The 20,395-nt window shown below is 41.9% G+C and overlaps 1 protein-coding gene across 1 annotated transcript; it reads left to right on the top strand.

Annotated features, from left to right (window-relative positions):
- Window positions 1-5,219: 5,219 nt before the first annotated feature.
- Window positions 5,220-6,076, top strand: LOC103646724 (verprolin-like). Its single transcript, XM_020549304.3, has 2 exons — window positions 5,220-5,904; window positions 5,992-6,076. Exons 1-2 carry the CDS (start codon window positions 5,412-5,414, stop codon window positions 6,042-6,044), a joined length of 546 nt encoding a protein of 181 aa, XP_020404893.1. The 5' UTR covers window positions 5,220-5,411; the 3' UTR covers window positions 6,045-6,076.
- Window positions 6,077-20,395: the final 14,319 nt, after the last annotated feature.

Here is a 20,395-nt window from a genome sequence, read left to right as displayed (position 1 = left end):
CATTTGCATTCATAAACATTCATTTAGACATACATAGGATCATCATCATCATAACATACAGACACAGGCAGATGCTTTGGCTATAAAGATAAGGCTTCGGCAAAAAGAAAAAGAAGCATTTTCAGGCTTCGTTGTGTACGAAAAGAAGGGAAGGTGTTTTTCGTCTTTGGCTAAAAAAAATACTAGTTTCGTACACATCAAAGCAGTTCATACATGGACGAAAAGGTAAAAATATATTACAAGGTATGCACAAATTTACAGAATTAGTATTTGATTCTTAAATTACAAATATTTTTACAACGATATTACAAGATTTTCTCTAGAATTTTTTCAGCAAGGTCTCCAACTTTGACATCATTGAGCTTCGGATCATCTGAGCTTCGGATCACCTGTCAAGCTTTGGCTCATTGTTCCTCAGCATCGTCATCCTATACATATTAAAACAGTATGAGAGAAGTGCAGAGTTCAAGGAGAAGGTAAAGTAATAGGCACAAATTTTTTACCGGCTTAAGGTGGCTTCGAGCTTCGTCGCCAGCCATTTTTCGCCCGCCTTTTACCCAAATTTGAGTTATGAATCTATTTCCTATACTCCGAGCTAGGCTGGGTATATCAATTAAATATGCCGATGATAAGCTAAAATTTGGTTTGTTGACAATTTTTCCATGTGTATAGCCAGATTTTATAAAGGCAACAGCTGTGCCACGAGAAGGTTTTCGGCAGGTTTTCAACCGAAGGACTGAATTTCTTAGCGCTAGCTCCAACCGAGTTGAAAACCTGCTTTAGCCGCTGCAGGCACTGGTTGCCGAAGTCTACACATTTTTCTTGAAGTTCTTTCAGTGATTTCCGCAAATTTGAATTTTTCTCACCTTTAGCTTCGAGTTTGGCTTCAAAATTTTTCTTTTCCATGGAGAGTTCACTATTCAATCTAGCTATTTCGGCCTGGGCCTCTGCCAGTGAACCTTCCATGGTTTGAAGTGCGAAGTCTTTTTTCTCCAGGGTAGCCTCATGGTCTTTAATCTTCTTCTCCAGGCCCTCAATTATAATTTCGTTCTTTTTGTCCTCGAGGTCTTGTTGCATCCTCAGGACTTTGCTCAGCAGTAAGCTCTGATAAAATAAGCTTCATCAGAAAAAAAATCTTCATATCAAAGCAATAAAAAGTTAATAATTTTACCTTAAAGTTACCATAAAATAGGATACCGGCAATATGCTGCCGCCGGTACCTGCTGACGTCTGCCTCAATCTTTGGGAGGCCAACACTCTTCGATAGAGTGCCGACAACCTTCGCCCCAGTGTGATCCCGAAGGCATCCTAAGCTTTCTTCGTTGACTCCCTCGAAGAGTAACACACCTGGTCTATACCCGCAAGATATAGCATACTCTTTCAGTTCTTCTTTTTCAGCCATTGACAGTTCTTGCCCAAGTATATCTTGGAAATTGAAGTCCTCTTCTTCCGAAGTATCCTTGGCTTTCTCCTATCCTTTTCCAGCCACTATGCCTGGGATCTCTTCAGCGGCTACAGAAGCTTCTTCCGCGGCCGCATCCAGAAGCATGGTATCAATTTCAGAGAGTGTGGCCTCTAGATTTACATCTTCAGCAGTTTCAGCTTCGGCACTTTCGTCTTCGGTGGGTGCAGCTTTGACAGCAGCAGTGCTCTCAATAGCTGGAGTCTTTGACGCCGATGCCAGCGGCGGTGTCTGCTTGATAACTTCAACTACATGAATAATTCTTCGTTTTTCGGCTCATCTGGCTTCTTCGCTACCAAAGGCTCCTTTTCCTTCTGAAAAAGCTTCGTCAGATGTGGCCCTAGTTGACTTAGCTTGACAGGCAAAGATTCAGTCATTACCTTTAAAATTTCTTCCACATCGGCATCAGGAGGTGTTGAACGAGCTTCATCCTCAATATCAGTCGTTTTTCGCTTCAAAGCCGCAGCTTTCAATTTCTTCGAAGCAGCTATCTTCGGCTTAGGGCTTAATTTTCTTTTCTTCAAAGTTTCTTCATCCTTTTTCACCAATTTAGCAGCTTCTTTATCCAGGACGCTAGCAACTCTTTTTCTTTTTTGTCCTTCGGCACCTCTGTCCAATCGCTCATAGTTAGGATACTCAAAATTCAGGGCATCCATCACCCGGTTCAACCTTCGTTTCGGTCGAGTGCCGAAGGCTGCAGTCATTAATTGATCTTCTTTTTTAGAATAGTTGCCAAGGATCTCGTTGCACATAACTTCAATCGTGTCTAACCATTCTTGGCAAGGTTCTTTGAAGTGTTTCTTGAATTTATAGTAATAGGGCAACCGAACAAGTTCCTTCTCTTTCTTTTCCCCTTTGAGCTTTGGCATGTCCCATTCTTTCAAAGTTGGGAATACTCTAAAAGCTAAGAATTCTTGCACCAGATCCCTAGTACCAATGTGCTCCGCAATAACTCGAAATTCGCCCAGTGCAACTTGGCATGGACTCTTCGGATTCATGTCGCACCGGGGCCTAGTCTCTCCGAAGATTAATTCTAATGGGCTTTGAACCAGCTTCTCCTTTTTCTCATCAACTTTGACATAAAATCATTCAGTCTTCCAGCCAGCTGGCCATTTGGTACGATAGTTGATAACTGGAGACTTCGCATCTTTGCGATAAGCAAAATTGTAGCAGCTGAAGTTCTCGTGCAGACCATCTTCTCTAGCTTTTGTCTGATAATGAAGCTCATGTGCCCAGCAGAAGCCTTCAGCAAGCGGTTCTGCCCCCTGGCTTCGGAGAGCCCAGATGTAGACGCTAAGCCTAACGATGGAGTTAGGAGCTGATGAAGATAAATCCCAAACTTCTCCAAAACATCAGCAATCATCTTATTCAAAGGAAATCTTAATCCTTCTTTAAAGAAGCTTTTAAAGACTACCACCTCATCCTTTTCTGGCTTCGGAGTAATTTCATCTCCGCCAAAGCGAATCAGCTTCTTTTTGGCTTCACTGAAATAGCCTAACTTCATCAACTTAGGCATATCATCTTTGGTAACAGTGGACCTCCCAAACTCCAGGTGGCTGGGTTTAGATGGCAGGGCACTGTAATCATCTTCAGATTCACCTTCCTCAGCATCAACCTGCTCAGCTTTAGTGGCAGGTGCACCTTCGTCAGAAACATCCTCCGGCACTACCAGCCTCAACCATTTCATCACTTCGGAAATCGAAGCGGTTTCAACAGCTTCGGCTTTCTCCTCTAACACGTGTAACCCTGGCAGTGGAACGTACCCTTGCCATTTGATGATGAATTCCTCACAATTTTTTATGAAGTTGTTGACTTTTTTAATTTTCCCGAAGCTCTTCCTCTTGTGACGAAGCAAAACCAACAGCGGTACTTTGGTTGAGTGCGATGAACAAGCTTCGGCTATGGTCAAATTTTTGGCAGCAAAACAATGCAATAGCAATGAATGCTATGGTAACTTCACACCTAACCATCTGTTTATATAGTGCCGCAGGTGGGAAGGTGAATCGTCAAGTCTTCCGCACCGGACGAACAGTCGCCCGCACCCACTGAATGGTGGGCCACAGAACCCGAGAAGGTGAATCGCCAGGACGCGCGTACCTGTTGCATGGTGGGACCATTTCATGCTTGGAATATTGTGATCGTTTCTCGGCAACGAGCTCAGGGAAGGTGTTTTTCGGATCTTCGGCTCTCCGAAGCCGAGGAGACCTTTTCACGAATCAAGCTCGTTACGAAAAACGATCTAGCACCACGAAGGGGCTACTATTGGGGGTATGCTTCATCGCCGAAGATCCTGTAAGAAGAAACACCTTCGGCAGATCCTCTCAAAAGCAGTGCCAAAGCTATCATCCATAAAGCTTCGGCATAGTTGCATATCTCAAGACGAAGGATTGCACCGACTTAAAGATGAAATGACTGATTGATCCATGAGAGTCTGTGTCATAATTGTAATCTTTTGTAAAGGGCATGAATGTAATATCTCACAGGTTGTGCCCTGTGCTTATAAATAGATGAACAGTACCCCCGTACTATGGACGCTATCTTGTAATCGCTCGCACGCAATACTTGGATTCTCGCCTTCTGTCAAACCGAAGGTATAAATGTAATTAAATATTGTATTTTAATATTCAAGTTCGTATGATGAAATATATGGATGATATTATGTGCTTGTTTATATTATCTTTCATGTTTCATGTTTCATATATTTCATCTTTCATTATCTCATAATTTTGATCACGAAGGTATGTCCTTCATGACCGGCAACATAATTGTTAATGATTAAAGACCTTCGTCCTTCGAAGCATTATTTCCTTTTGGATATAATGATCTTCAGACGAAGGTCATGAAGGACGTACCTTCATCATCTCAGCATATAAGTATAGATATAAATATAAATATAAATAAGAATGTGAAAGAACATTAAAGAATGAAAGATAATGATCAGATCCTCCCAATTTATTCATATTTATATTGTGACACCCCAGGTGTCAGTTTCGTGTTATGTCGGGAGATTTATCCTAATCTCGGACGCTCAGTGAAATTTTCTATTTCTCGATCACGTTTATCTCCATTTATCAAGTTACTTGTGAAGGTTTCACCGATTTCGGATTTTACTCGATCTCCATAAGGCCAAATTTGGAGCCTGTTAAAACTTTTATTTCTCGGAACGAATGCAAACTCGATAATCATTCTCAATTTATCAAACTCGTCTAAAGCTCATTTAATCAAACGCTTGACAGCTGCTAGTCGAGCTGTGTCCGACTCCGATTTCTGGATGTTCGATCTATGTCCAACTATTTTAATCCGAGTCCGTACTCTCAAACGGAATACTCGATATGTCGTCCTCTAATCAAATTTATCCGACTCGGCCAAATATCTCATGTCCGAATCGAACTCAAAACCCCGTATCGACAACGATTTTAAAATATCACGATTCGCCTTCTCTGACTAAAAATCCAAAGCCGATCAAATCTCAGGGCGATTTATTTTCGAATCATGCGCGAGGAATTATTTCCGAGCGAAATCAAATCAGACTCTCGACCGAGTTAATCGCTCAATTGTCCGTTCGTTCGAACTGTATTTTGCTCTGTTCTCTGTTGAGACGAATTCCGCAGGAGCATTTTAATCCCGGAAAATATTTGGCGCAGCCTGATTTCGTGTTTTTGGGCCAAGCCCAACCTAGCCCATTTGACCCACTATGAAACCCTAACCCTAGGGCCTCTTCTATAAATAGGAGCCCTCTCCCTTGCAAATTGGTTTTTATTCATCTACCCCCCTAGCCGCCACAACCTTCTTCCTCCTCTCTCACACGCCACTCATCTCTTTCCCTGTTCTTGCGCAGGAAACTCTCCCTGCAGCTTCCTTCGTCAAGCCACCAGCGCAGGGGCCTTCTTCCCCATGGAAGTCGGCTCCCTCTCCATGCTCCCTACCTAGCCGAGCACCTCCAGCAGCCATGGTCGAGATTCCTTTTCCCCTGTTGTTCCCCTGCGCGCAGAGGCTTCACCATGGGCACAGGTACCTCTGCTCCAACCACGGCGCCCTAATTTCTCCAGCAGCCATGGCGCCTCCCTCTGCCCACTCCCTCCCAGCGCCCTTCCTCCCTTCGGCCAGCAATGGCACGACGCCCCCTGCTCCTACTCTCTCGCGCGGCAGCAACTCCCATGGACGCCCAGAATTTTTTTTCCAGTGCCCTTTTCATCTTCCTCCCAGCAGCAGCATCTCCCTCCCCTTCCTCCTTTTCCCTGGTGCAGCAGCAAGGAGCCCTTGCTCGGACTGCAGCCACGGCGTCCAAGTCCCTGCGCCCAGCCCTCCGATCCAAAAGCAGCAGTCCCTGCGCAGCTCCATTTCCCCCATGGTCGTGAGCCCCCCATCTGGCCGCCATCGACCCCTGTGCTCGGCCCTCCACGTGCGGCGTCAACCGATCTGTGCAGCGAGCAACACCCTCGGTGAGCTACTAGCTGTCCTGCGTTTTTTTGTGTTCGATTGAATGGCCGCACCAGCAAATCGTGTAATAAACTGTGTCGTGCTCGCAGCCGTGTCGTCATCACGCCTCGCGCGTCGCTCGTCGACAAAGAGCCCCGTCTGATGGCATGCATGTGAAACTCCGATCGGATTTCGGCCAGGTTGTTCGCCTTGAATGATTCGCGATCTATTTTATTTACGTATTTGGTCGATGATGTGCGTGTGTGAATATGTGCGTGAAATTATAATTGTATAAATGAACACATATATAGAAGAAAATGAAGTAGAACAAGAACTCGGATGTTTTTAAGTTTCAGTAATAATGTGTTTGATGTGTGGTTTGCTGTGAGGATAAATTTTTAAAAATGCGGATTATGTGTTGGGGAATGCATCGATAGGTGTCTATGTGAAAAGTGTATTGTTTTATGCATGTGATCGATGATTGTGATAGTCAATGCAGATGAGGGTATGATTAGTCCAGTTGGAGTCACCGGTGTGGTTGATGTCTTGTGCGTAACGTGGGGACACGTATGTGGGTGTGTGTCATGGTGTATTTTAGTAGTGGTGGCGTAAGATATTTGTTTGAGGTGTGCGGGTATATGCCGTAATATGGTTATACTCGCGACGAGGAAAGATGCATGTATTATGTAACACGACACTTAGGTAGCTATTATATAATCGTGTGAAGGATGCTCGTGATGGTTGTGTGATTAAGGAGTGATGTAGTGGCAAGCGAGAAGTAAGTTTAGTTTTTCAACGGTTAGTGGATAGTAGCTGTCGGTGTTTTCATGATTTTTGTTGTATGACAGATCGATGCTTAGCTTTATAAATTATTGCATTCCATTCCCTTTGGATAAATAAATGTCTTGTTGATCGATTAGAGGTCTTATATGAGCGTTATCGCAGCCCAATAATTATTGGAAGCAAGTAGCATTCATAAGTCAGTCCTGGTTAAAATTGGAGAACAATTCGATAGCATATGCACATAAGTGCTTTAGGTCCCTCAGTAGCCAATGTAAGTCTTACGGAGTTTTATGCCAGGTGTTATTGCCTCTATGTTAGACCTCCTAAAATATGGTGTTTTAAGTGACTTGTGTGTTGTCCAGTTTAAGTTGAAAAAAGGTTAAGAAACATTAATTAACTTGCTCCCACCCATGTTTTGAGTTGCAATGTCTAAATGGTTCGCTAAGTCTTCTACTATGATTAGCCAACTCATGTTAAATAGGAGTCGATTTTGTTAAGTGTTTGTTATATATATATATATATGTTGTGTCTCGGATTGCGATAGTAATAGGCAAGCCGACGTGTATGCTGTCGAGCGGACCGTGTCGTTGCTCTAGTTAGCCGACTTGTTAGATGACTTGGTTTAGCTCATAATCACGGTAAATTACTTGTTGGGGTCTAAATGTGTATGGTTTTGGTCGCGGGTAAAGAGTAGTAGTGCTCATGTGATGTCTAAATTAAAACGCAAATTGTTGGGGGATTATCGTGAAGAATGCGTTGTTAATTGGATGTAGTAATTTTAGTGCACTAAATGACTTGAATAAAAATTTGCAAGTCGACTTGTTGGTTCTAAGTGATTGTCTTAACTCGAATAAATAGTAAAGCGTTAGAGTAATTCAAGTCTCTCGAATGTGGCAATTCATGAATTATAGAAGCTGAAATTTATTGATTGCTGTTTTGGGTTGCACGCATTATTTTCGTTGTGCTGTTTGTTTGATAAACCAAATCATGTTTTCTGTAGAAAGGTCATATAGAAAAGTTGTAGATAACATGATTATCTTGTTTGTACTAAAATTTGACAGCCATAAACCTGATCGTTTAGGAGTTGTGCTTTTCACAAGCCCAACACCTGAATCTGTCGAATTTCTGAACAGATTTCAGAAATTGCAATGGTTGCTTAAGTTAATGTTGCAATAAGTTATTGGTGGTCACAAGAAAGTTGTAAATAACTCTATTATCTTACTTGTGTTAAAATTTGACAGTTATAAGTCTGACAGTTTAGGAGTTATGCTTTTTACAAATTCAGTAACTAAATCTGTCCACTTTCTGTACAGATTTCAGAAACTTCATTATTTGTCTAATTTAATGTTACAATCAGTGCATGGTCGTTATAAGAAAGTTGTGGATGTTTTTCTTATGTTGCTTGTGTTAAAATTTCATAACCATAGGCCTGACAGTTTAGGAATTATGAATTTTGCAAAATGGTTGCTGTGTTCTGTCCACCGTCAGAACAGATTTTGAAAACTGCGTTGTTTGATTCAGTTAAGCACAGAATCACTTATTGGTGAGTATAAAAGTTATGTATTGCAATTGCTAAGCTTTTCAAAAAGTCTTGGATCACTATTTTTGGTGGTCTGAAGATTAAGTTATGGATGTTTAAAGTCTGAAGATTGAATCTGTCCAGTTCTGGACAGTAAAGTCTGAAGATTGAATCTGTCCAGTTCTGGACAGCAAAGTCTTTTAGTGATGTTTATCCTTAGTTAAATATTGAATCACTTTGAAATGTTTATAAATAATTTGTAGAACATTTAATAAGCTTTCCAGAAAGTCTAAGATCACTTTGTTTGGATGTCTGAATCTTCAGTTATGAATTTTTAAAGTCACAAGTCTGAATCTGTCCAAAACCTGGACAGATCTGTTGTGTGAGCACTTTTAACCTTGCTAAGTGTTGAACCTTGTTGAGGTGAAAATACCAAAGTTGTAGTTCACCTTTTAAGCTTTCCAGAAAGTACTAGTTTAATATTTTTGGATTAATAATTGAAGAGTTATGATTAAAACAAGTAACTGCTGTATTGCTGTCCAAAAATCTGCAAGTGCGCAATTAATTGTTTAGTTCACCCTTTGACTAAAAATGCTTAGTTAACACTTAACGGATCTAGACTTGTAATGTCTAAACTTAAGTTAACATGTGTTCCATGATTCATGTGCTTGCTTGCTGTGTCCTCTGTTAAACTTGTGTTTGGGATGCTTTTGTATGATCACTAGAAGAACTAATGAAAAGTCGTATCCAAATAAATAAAATGCGCGTACTTGTGATGTCGTAGTTGAGTTGCGTAAATAAATAAAATGTTGTCATCTTTTAATGGTGTTGATGTTGAAACGCCGATAACGTGCAAATAACTAATGTTAGTGTGTGGTTGTTTACGGTGTCTTGCAATTAAATGTTAGTTCGCTACCGTGTAACTATATATCTTGTGATATTTTTCATTGTATTCATACATATGCATCTTGCATCTCATTTAGGACCGAGAGAGGATGATTTAGCAACTGACGTGGTGCCAACCACAAGCTGCAGATGGTGGACAACCTAAGGAAGGATGGACATAACCAGTAAATGCTCGCCAAGCGAGTACCTCCCCCAGCAAACACTGTCTAAGTGTTAAATTAAAGGCAAGCCCCGGTTTTATGCATAACCGTTTATATATGCTATTTTACTACACTTAATGTTTGTAGGCTTGTACCGTGCACTTAAGTGTAGGAGTTGGTTAAAACCCTAGTTGCATGAACTCAGGATTCCTGTTGAGATGGATACTAGTATGCTAGGTCGAGTAGCTGCTTTACTAATTAGGGATCTCGGTAGAAGTCGAGTGATTTTTCTAGCACTCGCGCGAGGTCAGGACATTGATTGTACCCACTTTCATATCATACTGATGTTGGTCTGTGGACACGGATCCATGGGGATGCGTGGTCTACGAGATGAAAATGAAATAAGGATTAACGTGCGGATACCTGTGTCAAGCGTTTGAATGTACTAAGCAAATGCCGAGAAATATGGTAAATCGGTAAGCCTAGTACCTGATTGAACCTGGCAGTGGACTTTACCCCTCACGCAACCTGAGACGTGGTCTCCCATTCTAGTTATGGTGGGTACAAGTGCGGTCACTGCACGACGGCAGTCAGGGTCAGTGAGGCATTGTACGCCAAGGCGGTGAGCCCTGATCTGCTGACGGGGAATCGATGGGGACGGTTGATGTGTGTGGGGACGGAGTAACTCGCCATGTCATGTGTTTAGGTTTACCTTGCAAGGATAAAAACTCGATTCGAATCGTCTGCTTCTCGCAGCTAATGAGACTGCTTGATCCATTGTACTGCATTGAGTAATAAGTGGAAATGAGGTGACTAGCAAAAGATGTTGATTGATATAATGTTTGATACCATGTATGATTAGCTAGGTACACATCTAGTTAAAAGGATCATACTAAAACTTGAAAAGCTAAAATTTGATTTTAGACTCCGCTAGTGCTTTTGGCAAACCAAACCCCTCAGCCAAACAGCTGCATGTCTAGAGGTAGAGGAGTAGACTCCTCACACCGGGTAAGACTAGCTGAGTATTAGTATACTCAACCTTGCTTGTGGCATAATTTTTGCAGGTACACCTTAGGATGATTTGTTGATGGTGTGACTTGGCCTTCATCCCTGCCACCGGGATAGACGGTCGAGTGGGTTACTGCTTCCGCAGGAGAGGACCAGGAGGAGTAGCGTGGCTAGGCTTCGCCACGTTACTCGGTTTTCTCCGTTAGTTATTTCCGCTGCATTAAAATTTATGGTTATTATTTCTGAAACTCCAATAATGTAATCACTAATGATACTTATTAAATTTGTGGTATTATGTTTTATTGTATTTCTCTGTGCCTCACCTTCGAGTGAGCTAGTGGTATTCGATCCTGGTAAGTGGCTTTATCGGACTAGATCCGAGGGATTGACGGGTTATTCCTGTTTAAGTGTGGTCTAGCCTCTAAGGCGGGACTTAGGCACTTAAGTCGGAATAATTCGGGCAGTTCCTCCACAGCTGGTATTGGAGCAAATACCATCACAGAGAAGCAAATAAGTCATGATTACCAACCTTTTCTAAAAGTAAAACTTGCTAGAAACCAATGTTAGATAGATCGTCAGGACGATCAGGATAGACCTAGCACGTGAAGCCCTAGGAATAGATGGGTAGCTAGGTGGCTAGTTATTTAGGCCATAAAGGCTACTACTACTATTAATAAGGATGCTGTAGAAGCACCTGAAAATTAGTTAGGTCTGAGAAGACGACTAGAATGAGCATGCATCATGTTTGTCGCATTATAATTTTCTCTTGTGCATCAATATGCTTCTCTCACCTTTATTCCAATAATAAGAACTTGTGAATAATGTGATGTACTGCTATGTTAGAAATGCCTTACCTCGTGTCAGATTGGTAAGTCTTGTTAGGTTGTGTTATGTGTTTCTCTTGCCTTGCTATCTAGGTGGTATTGAAATTGTTCAACCCTTTTTGCAAAAAAAATGTTGTTTGTTTCCTCATAAAAAGACCCCACCCAAACAACCTTGAGTTTAGCAAGTGAAACCTATAAAAAAAATCCTGCTTGTGTTGGTATTTTCTAGCCCTTGAGTTTTACCCTTAAAGTTGCACCTGCACAACTTGTAAACTCCCATAACTTGACCGCTAGACCAACCCAAGTCGCCTTGTGCACTTGTTGTGTCAAAAAAAAATTTGTTGTTGTTGGTGTCTAGTTGCGCAAACCCTATCAAGGCCACGTTTCTTTCCATAAATCCTTGCCCCTAAAACTTCATAGCATTCCTGTTGATCATCCAGCTGATCTTGTTGCCTACCTCTCCTTTCACCTGGATCCGGTAATCCTTTTTCCTGGTGAATCATGCTGGCTTTATCATCCGAATCTCTGGATCCTCTAATTATTCTGCCCTATTATCTGGTTATCTGCTATAACCCGTTCTCAAGTATCGGATGTTGATTTGCTTAAAATCTCTCATTTCTGGTCATTCTCATACCCCCTTCTCCGAGGGTCATGATGCTTGTTTTATCAACTTATCTCTAAAGGGCATATCCATGTGGATTAATGGATTTCGCTGTTGTCCTTGGTTCTCTCATGTCTCTAAAAGCTCAACAATCTATTTTGATCTCATGGTCGGTTCATCCTCATATCAAATCTCGTGCTAATATCTAATCTGATAATCTCCATGTTGATCATAAAATAGTTCTCTAAGTTGAAGAAAATTCTCATGTGATGCTCTTTTGCCAACAATCTTTGCCTCAACTCCGATCAGATTCTTATTTTCTGAGCCATACTCTCATGGGCTCCATCTATCTGTGCTATGTGAATTTCTTATTGGTTGCGTTTGGTAATGACGTCATGACTAACGACTGATGGTGCCGCGACGAAACTGAGAGCCTACTATGGTGCACACATGGTTGAGCTGCTTGGCACGTGCTGGTATCGCGGTTAATAGTCGTGATCCATTACGAGACTATACTGATATGTTATCTTTTGGAACATTATCTCAAAGTGATCATGGCATTTTATCTCAATATGTCACGATATCCGATCCAAATCTATCTTTCGTATCGTGTCGGATACCATCTCATGAATTTGCATCTATCTTCAGTCTGGGAGTTACATGCTTCTCCACCCTTAAAGATCCTCATTCGAATCTCGGGACAAGATTATTTTTAAGGGGGGAAGGCTGTGACACCCCATGTGTCAGTTTCGTGTTATGTCGGGAGATTTATCCTAATCTCGGACGCTCAGTGAAATTTTCTATTTCTCGATCACGTTTATCTCCATTTATCAAGTTAGTTGTGAAGGTTTCACCGATTTCGGATTTTACTCGATCTCCAGAAGGCCAAATTTGGAGCCTGTTAAAACTTTTATTTCTCAGAACGAATGCAAACTCGATAATCATTCTCAATTTATCAAACTCGTCTAAAGCTCATTTAATCAAACGCTCGACAGCTGCTAGTCGAGCTGTGTCTGACTTCGATTTTTCGATGTTCGATCTATGTCCAGTTATTTTAATCCGAGTCCGTACTCTCAAACAGAATACTCGGTATGTCATCCTCTAATCAAATTTATCCGACTCGGCCAAATATCTCATGTCCAAATCGAACACAAAACCCCGTATCGACAACGATTTTAAAATATCACGACTCGCCTTCTCCGACTAAAAATCCAAAGCCGATCAAATCTCAGGGCGATTTATTTTCGAATCATGAGTGAGGAATTATTTCCAAGCGAAATCAAATCAGACTCTCGACCGAGTTAATCGCTCAATCGTCCGTTCGTCCGAACTGTATTTTGCTCTGTTCTCTGTTGAGACGAATTCCGCAGGAGCATTTTCATCCCGGAAAATATTTGGCGCAGCCCGATTTCGTGTTTTTGGGCCAAGCCCAACCTAGCCCATTTGACCCACTATGAAACCCTAACCCTAGGGCCTCTTCTATAAATAGGAGCCCTCTCCCTTGCAAATTGGCTTTTATTCATCTACCCCCCCCCCTAGCCGCCACAACCTTCTTCCTCCTCTCCCACACGCCACTCATCTCTTTCCCTGTTCTTGCGCAGGAAACTCTCCCTGCAGCTTCCTCCGTCAAGCCACCAGCGCAGGGGCCTTCTTCCCCATGGAAGCCGGCTCCCTCTCCATGCTCCCTCCCTAGCCGAGCACCTCCAGCAGCCATGGTCGAGCTTCCTTTTCCCCTGTTGTTCTCCTGCGCGCAGAGGCTTCACCATGGGCACGGGTACCTCTGCTCCAACCACGGCGCCCTAATTTCTCCAGCAGCCATGGTGCCTCCCTCTGCCCACTCCCTCCCAGCGCCCTTCCTCCCCTCGGCCAGCGATGGCACGACGCCCCCTGCTCCTACTCTCTCGCGAGGTAGCAACTCCCATGGACGCCCAGAATTTTTTTCCAGTGCCCAGTTCATCTTCCTCCCAGCAGCAGCATCTCCCTCCCCTTCCTCCTTTTCCCTGGTGCAGCAGCAAGGAGCCCCTGCTCGGACTGCAGCCACGGCGTCCAAGTCCCTGCGCCCAGCCCTCCGATCCAAAAGCAGCAGTCCCTGCGCAGCTCCATTTCCCCCATGGCCGTGAGCCCCCCCCCCCATCTGGTCGCCATCCACCCCTGTGCTCGGCCCTCCACGTGCGGCGTCAACCGATCTGTGCAGCGAGCAACACCCTCGGTGAGCTACTAGCTGTCCTACGTTTTTTGTGTTCGATTGAATGGCCGCACCAGCAAATCGTGTAATAAACTGTGCCATACTGGCAGCCGTGTCGTCATCACGCCTCGCGCGTCGCTCGTCGGCAAAGAGCCCCATCTGATGGCATGCATGTGCAACTCCGATCGGATTTCGGCCAGGTTGTTCGCCTTGAAGGATTCGCGATCTGTTTTATTTACGTATTTGGTCGATGATGTGCGTGTGTGAATATGTGCGTGAAATTATAATTGTATAAATGAACACGTATATAGAAGAAAATGAAGTAGAACAAGAACTCGGATGCTTTTAAGTTTCGGTAATAATGTGTTTGATGTGTGGTTTGCTGTGAGGATAAATTTTTAAAAATGCGGATTATGTGTTGGGGAATGCATCCATAGGTGTCTATGTGAAAAGTGTATTGTTTTATGCATGTGATCGATGATTGTGATAGTCAATGCAGATGAGGGTATGATTAGTCCAGTTGGAGTCACCAGTGTGGTTGATGTCTTGTGCGTAATGTGGGGACACGTATGTGGGTGTGTGTCGTGGTGTATTTTAGTAGTGGTGGCGTAAGATATTTGTTTGAGGTGTGCGGGTATATGCCGTAATATGGTTATACTCGCGACGAGGAAAGATGCATGTATTGTGTAACACGACGCTTAGGTAGCTATTATATAATCGTGTGAAGGATGCTCGTGATGGTTGTGTGATTAAGGAGTGATGTAGTGGCAAGCGAGAAGTAAGTTTAGTTTTTCAACGGTTAGTGGATAGTAGCTATCGGTGTTGTCATGATTTTTGTTGTATGACAGATCGATGCTTAGCTTTATAAATTATTGCATTCCATTCCCTTTGGATAAATAAATGTCTTGTTGATCGATTAGAGGTCTTATATGAGCGTTATCGCAGGCCAATAATTATTGGAAGCAAGTAGCATTCATAAGTCAGTCCTGGTTAAAATTGGAGAACAATTCGATAGCATATGCACATAAGTGCTTTAGGTCCCTCAGTAGCCAATGTAAGTCTTACAGAGTTTTATGCCAGGTGTTAATGCCTCTATGTTAGACCTCCTAAAATATGGTGTTTTAAGTGACTTGTGTGTTGTCCAGTTTAAGTTGAGAAAAGGTTAAGAAACATTAATTAACTTGCTCCCACCCATGTTTTGAGTTGCAATGTCTAAATGGTTCGCTAAGTCTTCTACTGTGATTAGCCAACTCATGTTAAATAGGAGTCGATTTCGTTAAGTGTTTGTTATATATATATATATATATATATATATATATATATATATATATATATATATATATATATATATATATATATATATATATATATATATATGTTGTGTCTCGGATTGCGATAGTAATAGGCAAGCCGACGTGTATGCTGTCGAGCGGACCGTGTCGTTGCTCTAGTTAGCCGACTTGTTAGATGACTTGGTTTAGCTCATAATCACGGTAAATTACTTGTTGGGGTCTAAATGTGTATGGTTTTGGTCGCGGGTAAAGAGTAGTAGTGCTCATGTGATGTCTAAATTAAAACGCAAATTGTTGGGGGATTATCGTGAAGAATGCGTTGTTAATTGGATGTAGTAATTTTAGTGCACTAAATGACTTGAATAAAAATTTGCAAGTCGACTTGTTGGTTCTAAGTGATTGTCTTAACTCGAATAAATAGTAAAGCGTTAGAGTAATTCAAGTCTCTAGAATGCGGCAATTCTTGAATTATAGAAGCTAAAATTTATTGATTGCTGTTTTGGGCTGCACGCATTGTTTTTGTTGTGCTGTTTGTTTGATAAACCAAATCATGTTTTCTGTAGAAAGGTCATATAGAAGAGTTTTAGATAACATAATTATCTTGCTTGTACTAAAATTTGACAGCCATAAACCTGATCGTTTAGGAGTTGTGCTTTTCACAAGCCCAACACCTGAATCTGTCGAATTTCTGAACAGATTTCAGAAATTGCAATGGTTGCTTAAGTTAATGTTGAAATAAGTTATTGGTGGTCACAAGAAAGTTGTAGATAACTCTATTATCTTACTTGTGTTAAAATTTGACAGTCATAGGTCTGACAGTTTAGGAGTTATGCTTTTTACAAATTCAGTAACTAAATCTGTCCACTTTCTGTACAGATTTCAGAAACTATATTGTTTGTCTAATTTAATGTTACAATCAGTGCATGGTCGTTATAAGAAAGTTGTGGATGTTTTTCTTATCTTGCTTGTGTTAAAATTTCATAACCATAGGCCTGACAGTTTAGGAGTTATGAATTTTGCAAACTGGTTGTTGTGTTCTGTCCACCGTCAGAACAGATTTTGAAAACTGCGTTGTTTGATTCAGTTAAGCACAGAATCACTTCTTGGTGAGTATAAAAGTTATGTAGTGCAATTGCCAAGCTTTCCAAAAAGTCTTGGATCACTATTTTTGGTGGTCTGAAGATTAAGTTATGGATGTTTAAAGTCTGAAGACTGAATCTGTCCAGTTCTGGACAGCAAAGTCTTTTAGTGATGTTTATCCTTAGTTAAATATTGAATCACTTTGAAATGTTTATAAATAATTTGTAGAACATTTAATTAGCTTTCCAGAAAGTCTAAGATCACTTTGTTTGGATGTCTGAATCTTCAGTTAAGAATTTTTAAAGTCACAAGTCTGAATCTGTCCAAAACCTGGACAGATCTGTTGTGTGAGCACTTTTAACCTTGCTAAGTGTTGAACCTTGTTGAGGTGAAAATACCAAAGTTGTAGTTCACCTTTTAAGCTTTCCAGAAAGTACTAGTTTAATATTTTTGGATTAATAATTGAAGAGTTATGATTAAAACAAGTAAATGTTGTATTGCTGTCCAAAAATCTGCAAGTGCGCAATTAATTGTTTAGTTCACCCTTTGACTAAAAATGCTTAGTTAACACTTAACGGATCTAGACTTGTAATGTCTAAACTTAAGTTAACATGTGTTCCATGATTCATGTGCTTGCTTGCTGTGTCCTCTGTTAAACTTGTGTTTGGGATGCTTTTGTATGATCACTAGAAGAACTAATGAAAAGCCGTATCCAAATAAATAAAATGTGCGTACTTATGATGTCGTAGTTGGGTTGCGTAAATAAATAAAATGTTGTCATCTTTTAATGGTGTTGATGTTGAAACGCCGATAACGTGCAAATAACTAATGTTAGCGTGTGGTTGTTTACGGTGTCTTACAATTAAATGTTAGTTCGCTACCGTGTAACTATATATCTTGTGATATTTTTCATTGTATTCATACATATGCATCTTGCATCTCATTTAGGACCGAGAGAGGATGATCGAGCAACTAACGTGGTGCCAACCACAAGCTGCAGATGGTGGACAACCTAAGGAAGGATGGACATAACCAGTAAATGCTCGCCAAGCGAGTACCTCCCCCAGCAAACACTGTCTAAGTGTTAAATTAAAGGCAAGCCCTGTTTTTATGCATAACCGTTTATATATGCTATTTTACTACACTTAATGTTTGTAGGCTTGTACCGTGCACTTAAGTGTAGGAGTTGGTTAAAACCCTAGTTGCATGAACTCAGGATTCCTGTTGAGATGGATACTAGTATGCTAGGTCGAGTAGCTGCTTTACTAATTAGGGATCTCGGTAGAAGTCGAGTGATTTTTCTAGCACTCGCGCGAGGTCAGGACATTGATTGTACCCACTTTCATATCATACTGATGTTGGCCTGTGGACACGGATCCATGGGGATGCATGGTCTACGAGATGAAAATGAAATAAGGATTAACGTGCGGATACCTGTGTCAAGCGTTTGAATGTACTAAGCACATGCCGAGAAATATGGTAAATCGGTAAGCCTAGTACTTGATTGAACCTGGCAGTGGACTTTACCTCTCACGCGACCTGAGACGTGGTCTCCCATTCTAGTTATGGTGGGTACAAGTGCGGTCACTGCACGACGGCAGTCGGGGTCAGTGAGGCATTGTACGCCAAGGCGGTGAGCCCTGATCTGCTGACGGGGAATCGATGGGGACGGTTGATGTGTGTGGGGACGGAGTGCCTCGCCACATCGTGTGTTTAGGTTTACCTTGCAAGGATAAAAACTCGATTCGAATCGTCTGCTTCTCGCAGCTAATGAGACTGCTTGATCCATTGTACTGCATTGAGTAATAAGTGGAAATGAGGTGACTAGCAAAAGATGTTGATTGATATAATGTTTGATACCATGTATGATTAGCTAGGTACACATCTAGTTAAAAGGATCATACTAAAACTTGAAAAGCTAAAACTTGATTTTAGACTCAGCTAGTGCTTTTGGCAAACCAAACCCCTCAGCCAAACAGCTGCATGTCTAGAAGTAGAGGAGTAGACTCCTCACACCGGGTAAGTCTAGCTGAGTATTAGTATACTCAGCCTTGCTTGTGGCATAATTTTTGCAGGTACTCCTTAGGATGATTTGTTGATGGTGTGACTTGACCTTCATCCCTGCCACCGGGATAGACGGTCGAGTGGGTTACTGCTTCCGCAGGAGAGGACCAGGAGGAGTAGCATGGCTAGGCTTCGCCACGTTACTCAGTTTTCTCCGTTAGTTATTTCCGCTGCATTAAAATTTATGGTTATTATTTCTGAAACTCCAATAATGTAATCACTAATGATACTAATTAAATTTGTGGTATTATGTTTTATTGTATTTCTCTGTGCCTCACCTTCGAGTGAGCTAGTGGTATTCGATCCTAGTAAGTGGCTTTATCGGACTAGATCCGAGGGATTGACGGGTTATTCCTGTTTAAGTGTAGTCTAGCCTCTAAGGCGGGACTTAGGCACTTAAGTCGGAATAATTCGAGCAGTTCCGCCACATATATTCACATATAAGAATTAACATTAATGATATTTATAATACAATGGTACCTTTTGTGGCGGAACCGCCTGAATTATTCCAACTTAAGTGTCTAAGTCCCACCTTAAAGACTAGAACACACTTAATTAGGAATAAAACGTCAGTCCCTCGGATCCAGTCCAACGAGGCCACTAACAGGGTCAAGTATCATGTACTCACTCGATGGTGAGGCACAGAGCAAATACAATAAAGCATAAAACCATACATTAAGGAGTATTATATTTATTACAACATCATCGGAGTATTAGCAAAAGTAGTGATAATTGTTTGGAATGCAGCGGAATAAAACTAATGATAAATAAACGGAGGGATGGGGAGGCCTATCCCATCACTCCTCATGCTCCTCCTCAGCCGAGGTAGGGTCCCACTCGATTGTCCAACCCGGTGGCAAGATGGACGGCCAAGTCAAGCCAGCAACCATGTCCTCCAGAGAACCTGTAAAATTATGCCACAAGCAAGGCTGAGTATACTAATACTCAGCTAGACTTACCCGGTGTGAGGAGTCTACTCCTCTACCTCTAGACATGCAGTTGTTTGGCTGAGGGGTTTGGTTTGCTAAAAGCACTAGCTGAGTCTAAAATCAAATTTTAGCCTTTCAAGTTTTAATGTGACTCTCTTAAGACTAAAGGTGTACCTGTCTAATCATACATGGTATCAAGCATTTAGCAATCAACAACTTTCGCCACACACATTTCCACTTGTTACTCAATGTAGCATCATGGATCAAGCAGTCTCATTAGCTGCGAGAAGCAGACGATTCGAATCGAGTTTTTATCCTTATAAGGTAAACCTAAACACACGACGTAGTGAGACACTCCGTCCCCACACACATCAACCGTCCCCATTGATTCCCTGGCAATAGAAAGGGGCTCACCGCCTTGGCGTACAATGCCTCACTGACCCCGACAGCCGTCGTGCAGTGACTGCACTTGTACCCACCATAACCGGAATGGGAGACCACGTCTTAGGTCGCGTGAGGAGGGCAATCTGTGGGCAGGTTCACTCAGGTACTAGGCTTACCAATTTACCATATTTCTCGGCATGTGCTTAGTACGTTCAAACGCTTGACACACGGTACCACACCTTAATCCTTATTCCTGTTTCCATCTCGTAGACAACCAATCCCCATGGATTGTTGTCCACAGACCAACATCATTATGATATGAAAGTGGATACAACCAATTCCTGACCTCGCGCGAGTGCTAGAAAAATCACTCGACTTCTACCGGGATCCCTAATTAGTAAAGCAGCTACTTGACCTAGCATACTAATATCCATCTCAAAAGGAAATCCTGAGTTAATGCATCTAGGGTTTCAGGCAACTCCTACACTTAAGTGCACAATACAAGCCTACAATCATTAAGTGCAGTAAAATAATATATAGAACTGGTTATGCATAAAACCGGGGCTTGCCTTCCAAAGCTGGGGCAGGCAGATCCTCGATGGCAGGCTCTGGTGCTGGCTCCTGGGCTACCTCCTGAGCAGCTCCGTGCTCCGGAACAAGGATGTATTCTCCGTCGGCGAGATTACAGTCTGTCGAATGCAATGCATAAGATATATGCATAAAAATCCCCTTTTCTATTTTTCTTAACTTTGAGCCAAAAGGTGGTTGCCCCTGGTTTTTATTTTAAATCCCCTTTTCT

This window comes from Zea mays, chromosome 2 (genome assembly GCF_902167145.1).
Source record: "Zea mays cultivar B73 chromosome 2, Zm-B73-REFERENCE-NAM-5.0, whole genome shotgun sequence".
Classification (NCBI taxonomy): Eukaryota; Viridiplantae; Streptophyta; class Magnoliopsida; order Poales; family Poaceae; genus Zea; species Zea mays.
This window is presented reverse-complemented; position numbering and strand designations above follow the sequence as displayed.